At 41.9% G+C, this 15,966-nt stretch overlaps 1 protein-coding gene across 1 annotated transcript in view; it reads right to left on the reverse strand.

The window, feature by feature from the left end:
- The window catches only part of LOC108101312 (roundabout homolog 2), a 39,079-nt gene that overhangs the window by 4,973 nt on the left and 18,140 nt on the right, over positions 1 to 15,966 (reverse strand). The window contains 9 exon segments of the mRNA XM_043207914.1: positions 152 to 434; positions 1,577 to 1,737; positions 2,307 to 2,547; positions 2,859 to 2,957; positions 3,061 to 4,364; positions 4,468 to 4,603; positions 4,686 to 4,826; positions 5,337 to 5,621; positions 9,467 to 9,569. Coding sequence (XP_043063849.1) covers positions 152 to 434; positions 1,577 to 1,737; positions 2,307 to 2,547; positions 2,859 to 2,957; positions 3,061 to 4,364; positions 4,468 to 4,603; positions 4,686 to 4,826; positions 5,337 to 5,621; positions 9,467 to 9,569 — 2,753 coding nt within the window.

Raw genomic sequence — 15,966 nt, forward strand, 5'->3', positions numbered from 1 at the left:
TTACCACTCTTCCTTTGAACCTCCAAACCCATATCCCTTGGCCATGTAAGCCGACTGCTTGCCAATTTTTGATTGTAATTAAACAGTCAGCGAGGCGTGGACAGGATATTAAGGCAACTTCCCGGGCAGATAAACAAAGCGGCCGACTCACCTCTCGTAATCAGGCAGCAGAGTTGGCTGTTGTCCTTGCTGGGCGGTGGCCTGTGCGTATCCCGGAAGTTGCTCCTTTGTCGAACATGTGCCATTCGCCCCCGCTCCGCCGGAATTGCCAGCGCCAGTTCCCGCTCCCTGTCGCCAAACGCCGCCGGTGGGATCGATCCAGAGGCCATTCTGCCCACTTGCGGCTGTCGAATTGGAGCCAACGGCACCGACGGCACCGCCTCCATTTAGCGGCAATGTTGGGAACTTTCGCACGGTTCCGATTGCGTGATTGCCTGAAATAAAAAAGCACATACGGGGAGACTGAATATATCGAAATGGCTTCTATGTGGGGCTGGCAATGATTACGGCTCGTTAAAACTAAAACGGAGAGCCAGCTGCCCCGGGATTTTTCGCTCCACCGGCGGAGTAACGTGCAAATAATAAAAGACGGAAATTACTTTTTATATTCAATTGGCAAAAGCTTTTGCACGCCCTTTTCCAACGGGATTGTTAATGCCCTGCAGTTGTTAAAGTGGATGGGTATTTGGAGTCCATTTAATTATTATTTCTTCCTTAAGATCCAAGTTTTATCCATACACTGGCTGAACAACTCTTTACGAAGTCTTTTTCTTATTTTTATATTTTTATCATAATTATTCATAAGATCTCCTGCCAAATTTTATAGGGTATGCCAAACTTTTAGCACGCAGCTAGCAAACTTTTATTTTCTTACTATTTTTAGAGTTTTCCGCCAGACAATTGATGTGATTTTCACGTGAGCGTTTGTCGTTTTTATTTACTATATACATCCGCCTTTCCACTGCGCTTTTCCTACCCTGAAGACTCCCCCACTTTTGGTCTAGTTATCGTGGCTTGTTTATCTTTTTATAGTCGGTTTAACCTTGGCGCTGTGGCTTACTGCCAAAGATTATTACCCTGGGTTTTCGGTTCTTGTAGTCTTTACAATGTTATGAGTGCGTGTCTCGATGTCTGCAGTTATTGTGGCTTACAAAATGGCAACCTAATTGAGACCGGCCATAAATGCTCAGGTCATAAATCATAGATTACGCAGAGGGGGAAGTGGAGCAAAATGCTTGCATGTCCCGGATCGGAATGGAGATTGTCCCATAAAAGTGGGATGTACTTCCAGATGAAGTAGCCAAGGGAGTAAAATGCAGACTTCATTTTCCTTACTTGGAATAAATATAAATGTATCTGTTTTCTGTTAAAAATGTTCTTTAATAACTAGGGAATTTATTTATCTTAGTTCTCTCACAAACTCACAGCAAGCTTCCCCTATTTTTTGACTAAATTAAACCTCAATTCACCCATAAATCCTTACACGAAAAAGAACAAGCAATTACGAAGCTACCCCCCAAAAAAGAAACTGCACAAAAGGGAGAATAAGTATAAATTTAAATTAAAGTTCACTCACCATGTAAACTGCCCAGCGAGGTCTGCTTGATAAATTGATAGCGCTTGAATAGAACCAATGCGCCCAATAGAAACACAATTATGGCAATGATGGAGCCCAGCAGGACGATAAACCAGGTCTGTGTTAAAAAGTCATCGGCAATATCACGACTGATGGGATATCTGCAATAGACAACACAATAAAGAACCCGGAATGAGAACGGCTATCGGAGGATGGCTGATGGAGAATGGAGGATGGAGCCCTGGTGTACGTGCCCTGGTGGAGGCTTAGTTTAATGGTCGCAAAAGTCGTTGGCCATTGTCGTTGGCCGTTAATGGATTGATGTGGACCTCGATGCGACACTTGGCAGTCAAATGAGCAGCTCCACAATGCCCAACAGCAACGCCCACCCACACAAAAGGGACTTACACTTGATCAAAATAAGGGTATACAAAATATGTATATGTATATTTATGAAAATATAAATTGAAAAAGAAATTATATCTGCAATACAAATAAATATTTATTGGCAAAATGAGAACTTCCCAATAAAAATTATGCAATGGAATCTTACTTATAAATATTGTTGCTAAATACGGACAAAGAATTTGTTAGTAAAATGTGATTTAATAATTTTTAAAAGATGTTTAAAAATTAAAAAAAAAATTGTACTTTAAGATTTAAAAATTTTATAAAATGAGGTATGTTTTTCAAAAAATAAACTATTTTTCTCGCAGTGCACCCCTCTCACCTCGTGTAACCAGTGTCCAGGGATTGGGTGCGTGCATCGATGCGGAGAACGGCGGGCTTGCTGAAGGGTCCGACTCCAATCCGCGTGGCTGCGGCCACCGCGATGTAGTAGGTGACTCCCGTGGTGAGGTTGGCCAACAGGAGGGTGGGCGTGGCCGCATCTATGGTCATATTTTTGAATATCCGCGTCGTATTGTGCACGTCCAGGCCTTTGACGACCACATTGTAGCTGGTGAGGATGCCTGTTCGATGGAGATTTTCGGGCGGTTGGACAGAGAGCAAATGAAATTAAATGTAAACAATGGCGCAGAGAATTCATCCGCATCGAGTCGCTTTATTTACACAAAGGAACTGACTGGCGGTTAACTTGGTAATCGGGAGTTTTTGGGAATGCAGGATTGTAATTGGTATATTTATCGGGACTATCTAAATGGTTTCTATTTATGTAAAAAAACACAAATAAGTCTAAAGAAATGCATCTTTTCTTCTTAAAAAAAAACCTATTTTCTTACTCAAGATAAACCACATATTAATATATTATATTTATACGAACCATTTCGAGTCCGATTTGGTTGAGGTGGTAACCACTTCAGAAACACAGAGGTGCGATTAAATTGAATAGCTTCCATTCCATAAGGCGGCGCTTCCGGAACTGTGAAGTAAATGATCATCAAATAAATACAATAAATCAGTTAATAAAAGATTTTATAAAACTATATTTAGATAAGGAATTATTGGCTTAGCTAAACCCTTACCATCTTCCAAAGTTCTCACGCGCTTCGAGTTCGACGGCTTGCCTACGATGCTCTTGTAAAATGGCACAAGAAAAAACTCGTATGTGGAGGCCTTTGCCAATCCAGGCACCGTACAGGAACTGAGTCCCTGGCCCTTGTTGAGTAGAGTGATCATCTTGTACTCGCTGGAGTGCAGCTCCCTCGCATAAAGATAGAAACCCTCGATGTACTGACCGCTGTCTATGTCCCAAGAAAGTCGAACGGTGGTCGAGTCACTGGCATTGGCCTCCAGTATTTCCACAATATCGTTGGCCTGCAGCAGGGTTTCCACATCGCTGAGAAGTAATTGAGAGGTTCCGGAGTTCTCACTTCCATCTCGAACACCCACAAGTTTTCCAGCAGTTATGGGCTCCGAAATGGGAGAGGGTGGTGAAAAGCCCAGCGAGTTTTCCGCGCGAACAATAAACATGTAAGCAGCTCCTTGAGTTAAACTCTCCACTGTGAAAATAGGTTCACTCAATCGCGATGCAATGGGTATCCAAGTTTTGCTCTGATTTGTGCAGTACATTTCCACACTGTATCCCAGAAAAGCTGAAGCTCCCGCCTTGTCACTTGTTGGCCAGACAATCGTTAAAGCCGAGGCTGTGGCGTTCAGAATTTTCGGTTGTCCGGGAGCTGTGGGACATTTACTTTGCTCCGGGGCTCTGTAGAATTTAATATTCGGATTGGTGGGCAGTTCTATCCTGAGAAAGCCACTCCAAGTGGATTTCCCAGCCCGAGAACTAGCCACACAGGTGTATAAGCCCTGATCCTGCTGCCGATCGAGGTCCGATATTATCAGATCCCCCGAAGTTGTGATGTTCAACTTGGAACTCGGTTGCACGGGGATTCCATCTCGGTACCAGGAAATCGTAGGACTGGGTAAACCGATAGCTTTGCACTGGAGAGTGGCCAACGATTTGATGGGCAGCGTTTGATTGACTGGACCCGATATTATAATAGGCGGTGGACGGTCCTCCTGGGAATCCAGACTCAGTTGAACCCTCGAAGTAATACTGGACACCTCATTCATGGCATTGCACAGTATCACCAGATCCTTATCCGTTCTTTGGAATCTGGTCAGCGTGAGTATCGAATGACCTTCTTCAGTGTTTAAACTATGAAATCGATCCAAGGGCGGTGCTCCCGGGAATATCAGAGTACTGTTGTTCTTGATGGTCCAGAAGATGGTGGGCTTTGGGTTTCCAGTGGCTCGGCATTCGAACGAGGTATCGGCGCCAAGTTCCACGGACTTGCTCGCAGGACGTTGGATGAATTTCGGGGGGCTACAGTGTGAGTGCGGGGAGTAGGAGGACGGGTAAACTAATTAGCTAACAGTGCCCAACTAGCGGTTCTCTATAATCGGCTTATTGGATCTTCCCTGAGAACTTACCGTACACAGTGAGGGTTCCCATTGCAGTGATGGCTCCCACAACATTGTCCGCCTCGCAACTGTATTCACCTTCGTCTTCAATGGTGACCCTCTCCAGTCTTAAGCTTCGATCTTCTAAAACACTCACGCGATCTTTGAGTATAGAGAAATATTTAAGAATAATAATTATAGTTTTAAAAGAAGGTACTTATAAAAATAGAATTTATTAACTCACCCAATGGCATATTTCCACCCGAGGCCGTTCTCAACCACAGGACATCCGGCATGGGGTCACCACCCACTCGACAGGGAAAAGTCACCGAGGCTCCCTCCAAAACCGTTTGATCATGCGGTCCTCGAATGATGTACGGCTTGACTGCAATGGAAATGGCCAACAGGGGAAATGATAAGCGGCAATTTAATCAAAAACCTCAAACCAATAAGAGTTCTGAACCCAAAACCCAACCCTAGTCACATTCCGGCAAATTGGACATGACACATTGATTGGAGGTGCTTGGATTGGGCGGCGGTTAAGGCCCTTTTTCTAACCATTAACCCTGGAGAGAAATTGGGTTTTTTTATAGCTAAGAGTGGGGAATAATAATTTGCCAGGAAATCAATAAATTGAAAGCACACAAAATCATTAAAAACGAAGGAACAAATTCTACAAATGAAACAAAATTATTATAGTAATAATAATAAAATAAATAGGTAAATGTGTAACAAATATTTTTTAATACAATACCAAATACAAGTTTAAAACATTCCAGATTGGATAGAAAAAAATGTAAAATTTTTTAAACTAAAGCTTTAATTACCAACTTTTCTCTTATTTTTCTAAAAGGCTAAAAATAGCCCTCCTCACTGAAATGGGTTAAGGACTCACCGTGCACTTTGAGCGTGGCGAGCGAGGACTCGCGCACACCGACAGGATTCTTGGCTATGCACTGGTATTGACCCTCGTCAGTCTGGCGGGCATCCTGGATGGCCAAATTGCCGCCGTCAACGATGCGTATGCGCTTCGAGCCCTCCAAATCCAATTTCTGTCCGCCCTTCTTCCAGGTGACCGTTGGCTCGGGGATTCCCCGCGGAGCGGCGCACTCGAGGAGGGCGGTATCGCCCTGGGCGATCCGTGTGTTCTGCGGCTCCAGGCGGAACTCATCGCGGAGAACTGGAGAGTGGAGAAAGTGGGGAAAGCGAGGAAAGTCGGTTGAAAGATGAGCAAATGATTATTACGGAGCGAGTGTGTGAGTGTATGTGGCTTGGCCCCTGTCCACTTGGCTGAGGTTATAAATTATCCGGGGGTTTTTGCATGATAAATGCCCCACGTCGGTGTCTTTTGTCCCTCCTGCTCCCCAGAAACCAATGACCCCTGGCCATCCCTCTTTCCTTACGTGTTTGCGGCCTGACAGCAAAGATAAATTGTTGGTAAATGGCATAAATGTGATTTTTATACGCCACAAGGCGGTGAAAGATGGCCCTCTAATTTGTAAAAAATTCCATCGGGGCATCGATTCGTACGCAGCTTTTAGGCTAATTCAATTATGTTCGATAATGGAGGCCGATATATGGGATATATTTTTAAACCACTGAAACGGTCACTTGAAATGTTTTATGTATAAAATCTTTTCCATTTTATGCCATTACTTTCAACAACTTTTCTCTTGAAATGCTGGTTGCATTTGCTTCCGAAACGCTTTCTGTTTTGCCATCTGCCTTTCGCATAGTAAATCAGAGTGTTATCAACATTTTGCTTTAGCAGTCGCAGATTTGGAGCGACAAAAGCGTGGAGCGCTGGATAATTCAGATGGTTCTGCCGTCCTTATCGTTCTTTGTGTGCGTGGTCAGAGGGGACGCCGTAATTTGCACACACCTCAGAGCTCTATTTGTCCTGTGTGCATATCACAGAACCGAGTTTTGGGGAAAGGCAAACGGCAGCTCAACTCCGGTGTAATAAATCAAGCAACTTTCAAGCACTTGAAAAGCGTAGCGAAGTGAATTTCTACACTTTTTTCGGCTCTTCTCGTTTGCCCTCAAAAGCAAACCTTTTGTGCAACGAAAAAATATTTTATATATATGTGTGAGCAGGATGTTCAACGAACAAATCCATAGCGAAAGCAGCTTTTACGTAAATTAAATTTGCTTTTGCGTTTTTTTTTTTTTTTTTAATCTACAAAGTGAATAAGCGAATTCTTTTACATTTTTCGGGGTGCTCTTTTTCTCGGTCGAGATTTTGTTTCTGCTTGGGTTTAGTTTGGCTGTCTTGGTTATGCAAAAATGTGCTAAAACCATGACTTTTATTAAATTTAAAGTTGAAGCGCAATAAATCAGCCCGAATCAAAGAGGGGAAGCCAACTTCAACACACCCACGGAGGCTCCATTAAAGTCGTGGCAAACTTTTAATAGAACGCAGAGCAAAAGTCGGGGAAAAAAAATGGAAAGCACACACAGCAGGAAACACGCCAACCATCAATAAATTAATCAAAGTCATAATCAGTGTCAGGTTCAGTGCCATTGGGCAAAAGTTGTGTAGGCCTCGTCCTTGTCGGTTGCCGTATTCCTCCTGTGGCTCCCGTGGCTCCTGTGGCTCCTGGGATCCTGTGGGGTCAGGGGTCACGGGTCACGGGCTCACCAAAGCGGAAAAGTCTCCGCTCCAAAGGTGCAAAACGCTTCCAGCGACCGGATTCGGACAGCTGCTGATAATGAGTTAATAAATGACCGTTTATCTATATTTATCATGGCCGCATTATGTGTGTTTCTGTTTGCGGCGAGATTTATGATAGGATGCTACTTCAAGTCAGCGACGTGATCAATTTAAGCTAATGAACAGACTGTTCTGGCATAATTAAGACGCCAATAAGAGGAACTTATTTGGCGATTACTAATTATTACTTCATTGGATTATTAAAGGTGTTGGTTCGCCCATAATTTGAATATTATCTAACTAAAAGTTTTACTGACTTTTCTCTTTAACTAAAATTATATATTAATATTTCCGAGCCACATTAATAATATGCTTACAAGACCTTCAATCATTTCCCGCTTTGTCAGCTTTCAATAGCTATAATTCCAGCAAGTAAAGCCTTTTCCAAATTATAGATATGAATGCGAAAATGGCGGAAACAATTCCCCTACAATTTTCTAATTCATGCTGTTTAGTATGTCTTCCACCTACCTTTTAAGCCTGGAAAGAAGTCCTTTAATATCAGGTCAAAGGCTTCGTGTGTGTTGACAGCGCTCAAAGCGAAATTGCGCTGACAACATCAAATGTGTATACTTATATGCCCACAATGTGCAACTTATGTTTACTATTGACAAACTCCCGACCTCAGGAATACAAAAAAAAAAAGTGGAGAAAAGCACGTGAACAAGTGTGCCTGCCTACGATTTGAGGTCCTGTTCCTGCTCCTTCTGCTCCTTTCTGGTTTTTCCTTTGGCAGTTGGCTCTTTTATTGCCTAACCCAATCAATGTGAACGCCTTTTGCCTTCGCCAAGTTTCCCTCGTTTGGCCCACACCGCAAGCCGCAATAACGACGTTTTAACCAAGCAAACAAATTTGACGTGCTTTTCGTGATTTACATGCAAATATTGAAAAATATTCCCCAAGGATATACCGCAAAAAGCAAACCCAACTCGGCAGCTAAGGCTAAACATAACTCGAAAAGGAGGCGAGCGGGAAATATAACAGGAAAAAAAAACAGGAATCCAACATGAAGGCAGAATAAACTCCACACTGAGCAATATCGATTTTCATGTGGGAGGAGATACAGGACATGACAGCCGGGCGGACAAACAGACCGACATACAGGAATGAAAAGGCAGAGGCAAATAAAAGAAATATTAGCCAACAAAAGACAAAGTGGCGGTCTTTGCCGCATTGGTGATGGTGGTTGTGGTGGGAGAAAGTGGGTGGTTTCGGGATCAGAACCACTTTCCCTCCGGCTCCTTGTGCTTGATGTTTAATGGCAACAGTTGAGGAAAAGTATCGAAACAGATTTTGGAACCAAAATGAAATCCCCGAAATTGTATTTTTATATCTAAAATAATTTTGAATTTAATTTTCTTATTTTTGTACTGTATTTTTTGGATTGAATTTAAATTAAACAAACCATTTAGTTGGAAATGGCTCTCCTAAATCTTGTTTTAAACTTGAATATCAGAAACCGTAAGCCGTTTTTAATTAAATCTAGCTTCTGTTTGGCCACGCATTAACCCATGACATAGGCCATCAGAATTCATTTCGGACCTGTCCCAACTCGGAAATTGCTAACCACAGTCTTTTTTGGGCATATGGTCCAATAAATCCGGCACACACACACCAAATATTTCTCGCCCACTCGCCATTTTGGGCCATCAGGCCAGGCTAAAAAGGCTTCAAAAGCCAAAAAATAGCTGCAAAAAATGGCCAAAACAGAAGGAAAAAAACGGAAGAGCTGAAATGAAAACGGGTTAATGGAGGCGGCAATAGAGCGTGCCGAGAGAGATGGCAATAGAACGGGCGAGCGAGACGGAGAGTGAGAGGAAGAGAGGGAGAGGGAACTCTGGCAAGACAAGTGGGTGCGTTCGAGCGTAAAACTTGTAAACGCAGCAGCTCCACAGCTAGTTAGTTAAGTGGGCGGGTGTTTTGGGCTGCTGGCCGGGAAAAGGGCAAAGCTAGTACGCCCCCATTTCCCCCACTCCACAACCAACAACAACAACAACAGTAGCAAGAACATCAACAGCCACAGCAAAAATCAACATCAATTTAGAATATTAAAAACGCACACCACACGATTCAAAGGGAGGTGTGTGGATACACAGCAATAAATTGAAATTACTCGAAGGTTTAGCGAGTTATTCACTTCAACAAATGCTTTAAATTACTTTTTTTTTAATAATTACGTTCTTTAGTACCCACTTAACTGAATTTTTCCCTTTTCTGTTCCCTAAGTTCCTCTTGAAAATATATTTTGGTAGCTTGAACTTTTTTTTCTCTGTGTTAGGGCATTGGGGAGCTGTGGATTTGAGCTGACTTACCCGCCACTTGCAACGTGGCATTTCGACTCCTTGCCACGCCCAGTTCGTTCTTCGCCTCACACCAATAGATGCCGGCATCTGTTTCACGACGTGAATTGACAACCTGCAAAAAGATGTGGAGGAGAAAAAGGTTGGTGGCATTAGAATGAGTTAAGTACTGAAGACAAGATGGGGAAAAAATGTTTGGCAGGGGTACTCACAAAAAGTGAGTAATTTTAATTGAAATGAGCAAGTTTTATTAGTAAATGGAAATGATTTTTGCGGGGGGTCGAAGAACCATAATTTAGAAATGAGGTATGCTTTATTTATGGCTCTGGTTATAATTAAATTGGATAAATTATTTTTAGATATAATAAAAATATTTTCGTTCTGCATTTTGAATTTCCTTTTCTGTACTTCCTGTTCCCTTTTCCTGAACAACTCATCCTATTTGTAATTTCACAAATGGCAACTGGCAAGGAGCTGGGAAATACGGAAGCCAGATCTCCCTAAGACGTTGATTTGCTGGCTCTTCAGGACCCGCATTTTTCCTCCTTAAAGAATGGAAGGGCTTCCAACCCCGCATCCTTGAACCCCTTGGCTCTTGGAGGCCATAAAACAGACGGCAATCTGTTGTCTGTTGCGCGTCTGCTGCCTTCAAGTGCTCAAATCATAAAATGTCTCTCGAGCAACTTTATAGTTACTACATGTCGTGCTATCTCGCTCGAATCCGCTGGCTATCTCTTTTGCTCCATGAGCTGCCTTCATTTGGAGCCCTTCCCCTTTTGTGTTTGTTGTCTACACTGTTTGTTTATTTGTTTTTCGGAGCACAAAAGAATTCCCCAACATGCGCTTAAAATTAAATGTCAAACTAAGTGTGTTTGTGTGGGTGTGCATTTGTATATGTGTCTGTTCGTGTGTGTGTGTGTGTTTGTGTGTGCCATATTTATCTGCTCCTTGCAGCAGGAGAAAATGAGAAAGCAGCAGCGGCAACAAAGTTCGCACAATTTACACAACTTGTGCCTCATCCAAGTGAAATTAAGTGTTGCGCTAAGTGAAGATGACAAAAGGGTTCTTCAGCTGTATTATTCTTTCATTTAATCTTTCCTCGCCAGCTGTACACACACATGCCATCAATGGGTCCTGGAGTCCTGAGTTCTGAGTTCTGAATTCTGAGTCCTGAGCCGCGGGTGCGCTTTATAAAACAAATAAGTTGAAGCGCCTCAGGCTCCTCGATTGTCGTGCATCATATGTGTGCGGGTAACTGGGAGAAAGCGAACAGAACGGCGATTCGGAGGGGAAAAACAAAAACAGCAGATAGAACATCTCAAAGGCTTCAAGATTACGCAGCACAAACTAATAGTAAAAACTTTAATATGGTACTCTTATGCTGTTGCTTAATCAACAAAAAGATATTGAGGTCGTATCCCTTGCATCTCAGAAGATATGTTTTAAAGAGTTAGAAAAGTTTTGTTTATCAGACTTTTTAACTTTAAAACTTTAATCTTTTTTCTTCCTTAAAAACCCCTAACCACCAAAAACCAACTTTCATCTGAAAAGTAGGCAACAGTATTTTTAATCTTTTTGCCTTGCAATCAGGTCAGGTTAAAGTGAAATCTTACTTTCCGCCTGAACTTTTACTTTTAGCCAGCTTTGTCAGCTTTGATAACCCAACTAGAGAAACTTAACCAACTCAATCTAACCATTACCACTGACCCATTTCCATCCGTTTTGCTCTATCATCAACTGGCGAGCTGAATATTCAGCATACGCAACGTGGTCCCGGGAAAGGTAAGCCGGAGCTAAGCTCATTAGCTAGGCACAGGGCGGATTCCTATTAAAAATTGAAATGAATTACAAGGGGAGAAGAGCAACTAAGGCTTTATCCCAGGAGCCGTCTTCACTATACTTTCCAACAGAAAGAAATAAAATTAAAACAGAATTCGTTGCAATGACAACCGTTGAGCAGAAGAGCAAGAAATGTTTAAAGTCCGTTTCAGAAAATTAAGGTGGTTAAAATTCTTATTTAAATTAAATTTTCCTCGAAAATACCTAACACTTTTGAAACGCACTGTGCTTTTGTGCTTTCCCTCTTCAAGTTTTTCCCCTTGAACATTTCTGTTGCTGAAAATTTAATTTGGATTTGGCAAGCAACTGCCTTGTAAGCCGGAAAAAAGGAAAAACAATACAAGTATACAAGAAGAAAACGAAGAAAACATTGCCAAAAGTCACATAAATTTATTTATATCTTTAATGACTTGAGCCAGGCGATTCGCTGCGAATTGGTAGCTTATATTTATTGTTGTTATTATTTCTCCTTTCGCATTTCGTTGTTTTGTTTTTGTTGTTGTTGTTTTTGCTGTTTTTGTTGTGCGTGCAAACATTGAAACTGATTTGACACCAAAGAGCAAAAAACAGCAGCGCGCAGCGAGAGCAGCTGGGGAAAAATATTTGCCGTGTGCTACGTGCAACTTTATGGTGGGGAATCTCTTTCCAGGGGGCTTGGGGTGACAAGGGGGAAGCTATAAAATATATTGGCTGTATCTGTGTGACTGCCGCAGTGTCTCTGTATTGGTGCGACTCTGCTGGAGGAACGCGCTGAAAACACGCTTCCGTTTTAATTTAAAATACCCATAAATTTTCAAACATTTCATTTGGGAGCCATTCCCGTTTTCATGTTGTAACATTTCGTAATTGTCTGGTGCGTGTGCCAGAAAGAGATGACCTGAGTCTCGCTGCCCCGCTCGCACTCTCTGATTGTCGTTTTTTGTGCGTGCTTTTCCCCCTCTAACTCTTGAGTGTTTTATAATTTGGTTTAAATTTTAAAGCTCGTGTAAAATGCGACGTGTAAATTGTTTTAATTGAGCCTGAAAACGAGTCTGAAACGAAGTGGAATTAGGCAAATCTGCACAATGGCTGAATGGGTAGAGTTTTGGTTAGAACGCTTTCCCTTTCAATTTGGAAAGTGGAACAGGTGGATCAATCAACAGGCTATATTGGGGTGTGTTTTTTGATAATACATACTATTTGTAATTCCTAAACAATCTCTTTTATATTAGTAATACATCATTAAATATTAAAGTGTGTAGCTTAGTATTTACTTCCACATATTCGTTTAAAAAGAGCGGAAACACCATTAAAAAATCATAATGAAAAACAGTATACTTCTTGGTTATTCCTTTTAATAAGTCCTGCATCACTCAAGCTTTATCCCCACTTCCCTGGTAATCTCCTCATTAAAAATACGCCTTCCTTCCTCTCATTTTAACCTCTGCCCTTCTCCCCTGACTAATTCAATCATCCAGGAGGATTTCTTAAGCCCTGTTTTCCCCCCATCACCCCATTTTCCTTCCGCTCATTCATTAAACGCGGCTCAAAAGCATTTTTCACTCACACCTTCAGTTAATAAACAGCCCTGAGGCACCTGGAAAAAAAAAGCATGATGGGAAAATCGTTGCCACGTTCATAAAAACATAACTCATACGCAGTGTTGGTCCCAACACCACTCAACTTAAGCCCTGTATTTATTTATTTATGTGCATATATAGAGAGAGAGATTTTTATGGCGCTGCGAATGTGTCGAGCGTTTGTAAACTCATTAAAATGTGCTCACTGTACAGTAAAGTGCATAAAGTTATTTTCACCGAAAAGGGCGGAGGGAAGCAGGCATTAACTTTTGAGCCTCGACTGCTTTTTAATTAAGATGTTGCCGGGCCGCAGCTCGAAAATGCAATCAGCCCGGCTCCAAAGCCACTCTTTGATTTATTCGCCCGCCCTCCGCCAGTTGATTGCCTTTTAAGGTTCCCGCTGGCGAAGGATAAGCGCTTCTTAGAGGGCCGAAACTATGGCCAAATCCGGCAGACATTTAAATAAACGTTAAGGGTGGCAAAGAGGTGTGGAAAAGGGAAGGAAAACGAGGAGACCGACAGAAAGGGAACGCATTGCATGCAAGTACTTGAGAGGCAGACAGAGCAAATATAGAGCTAGGGTAACTTTAGTCAAGGACGTGAAAAAGAAGGATGTCTCTCCATCTAATGACTTTGGAGATGAGTGACTGTAAAGCAGCTTGAAATACTACTACGTTCAGGGCTAAAATGGGATTTTATACTTTAAAAATTTTAAAATAACTTGAAAATAAAATATAAAAAGTATGAAAAAACTATAGAGTCGTGTAAATAATATCATAATTATAATAATATAATATAATATCATAAGTTTATTTACCACATAAAATACTTTTAAGAATGTTTTTTCACTAGCTCAGCACCAATGCCACCTTTAAGGATTTTCCCACCAGATGAGTGGTAAAAGTGCTGCTCACATATACAAAGCCTTGGACACACACACGCAGACATTTGTTTCTAGTGCGAGAGTGTGTGTGTGCCCCACGTCTTGCCTTCGATTCTGTTTTTTTTTTTCCCCCTTACTTTCCTGTCGTGCAGTTACGTAAATTATTGTCTGTCTTCCCATCGCTCGCTCCTCCATGTCACTTTTCACTTCGCTTCTAGCTCGTCGCTTCTTTTTTTTTTTTGGGCCAAAACTCCTACTCCCACAAATACACACATTGTACATGCTTTAGTATTTTATTGCAAATTCCCTATTCGCTTGTACATTTTCTCTACTCTAGTCCGTTTCCCTTTAGCACTTAAAGGCCCCCGAAAAAAAGCAGGAAAACTTTCTTTTCTCCCCTTAAATTAAAGAGGGATTTTGTTTTCATCTCTTTCTGTGAGTTTGGGCCCTACATTTGATAGTGTGGCAAACTGGACTTTCTGCTGGTCCGTCGTTATAGCAATAATGTCTGGTTGAAGTTGCCTTCGAAGTGGTCTGGCACTTATAAGTAAGATGAATTGTCCCTTTCGGCGGAGTGGGAAAAGCTGCCGGAATTAGAATTTAAATTATGCCTCTGGGGAGCAATGATGTGATGTGAAATATATTTGTGCCTTGAGTTGGTGGAACATTTTCGGAGAGTTTTACATGCGGGAACAGTTGTAAATAAAACAAAAAAGATAGGTCAGGGACCGGAAATAAAGTTATTAAGTTGTGTAGGCCTGCCCTACAGTTTACTCTTTAAAATGATTTAATGTTGCTTAAAAATAATTTAGTGGTTTAAATGGCAGCGCCAACATTCTGCCCTTGGCATTAGGAAGTACCAAAAGAAAGAGCTGACAAATTTCCCAGAAATTTCCATTCATACTAACGCCGCGCAGGAAAAGGACACATTAGAAGGCAGGATATGGTGCCAGGACACCCGTGGAATTAATTCATTTAAAAGTCGTTAGAAGAGCGCCACAAAAAAGATGGCATAGAGACATTTCGCCGGCATCAGCGGAAGCCGGAGTCTGGAAATGCCAGTGGCAACATCAGAGCAAAATGCTCAAATCCCTTTTTGCACTTAAGTGATAAACAAATACAGTGGCATGCGGCAAGTACAAATACAGTGGCATAAGCGCCCAGACGCGCCCAGGCAGATCGAGTGTGAAAAGTGGCAAGCTCAGAGTGCTCCCGTTGAGTCCCGTCTCCCTGTTCCTGAGTCCTGAATTCTGAATCCTCACCCGGCCCAGCGCAAATCCCCATCCCACGCAATTGAGACTGCGATTCCAACTGCATCATCAGCATAATCAACGCGGCTCCCGTTGGCTTTTTGCGTCGTAAATTTGCTGAGTGCTCTGCTCAGCTCTGTGGAGAGTCCATGCCGAGCCAGGGAGTCACTCGTAGCAGTCACTCATACTTCCTACACTGAGAGAAATATATCTAATTAACTTCCTTAAAAGAGAGAAATCTAGAGAAGAACTATAGAAATGGTTCTCTATCAGCAAGACAAATTTTCATTTAAAAATATATTAAATTCCTGTAAATTCTAATTATATCTCTAAATTTCTCTCAGTGCTCGACTATCTCGCTTTCTCGCAATCAGAGCTCATCAGGCTGCAGCTGACTTTTGCTGGCTCCGCTTCTGTTGGCTTCCGTTACGTCTTTATTTGTCTGTCTGTCGCTTTCTCTTTGCGCCACTGCTTTTCTCATACTTTCGCCCAGTTTTTCCACATTTCCCCGCTTAATGTTTGTTTACCTTGCGTTAATGAAGTTGTTGCCCACCGCCGACGTCGACCAAAGAATTTTTCTGCAAAAATATTTTTGCTGTCCGCCGCCAAATGATACGAACCGAAAAAACTGACGGGGGGTGAAGGGAAGTTTAAAATAAAAGCAATTAGTTTGTTCGTCACTCAACAGATGGCCGGGCGAAATGAATATTTTTTAAGCAACTTCCAGGATCTCTCCTTTCACCCAGCTCCATTGTCTCATTCATTATGAACGAAGAGCATGGAACTGAAATAATAATTATGCATGCAAATAAAACAAGAGGACAAACTGTTGAAGGTAATGGAAGCTGGGAAAAAATATTATAGGTACACCGCAAACTTTTTGGTTTTGAAAATAAGCCTTAAAAATATGTTTCCCAAGGAAGAAACTACGAAAATTAAAATTTTAATATTTACAGTTTTAAGTTATCATCAGAAACTTGG

Source organism: Drosophila ficusphila, unplaced genomic scaffold, assembly GCF_018152265.1.
Source record: "Drosophila ficusphila isolate 14025-0441.05 unplaced genomic scaffold, ASM1815226v1 contig_412, whole genome shotgun sequence".
Lineage (NCBI taxonomy): Eukaryota > Metazoa > Arthropoda > Insecta > Diptera > Drosophilidae > Drosophila > Drosophila ficusphila.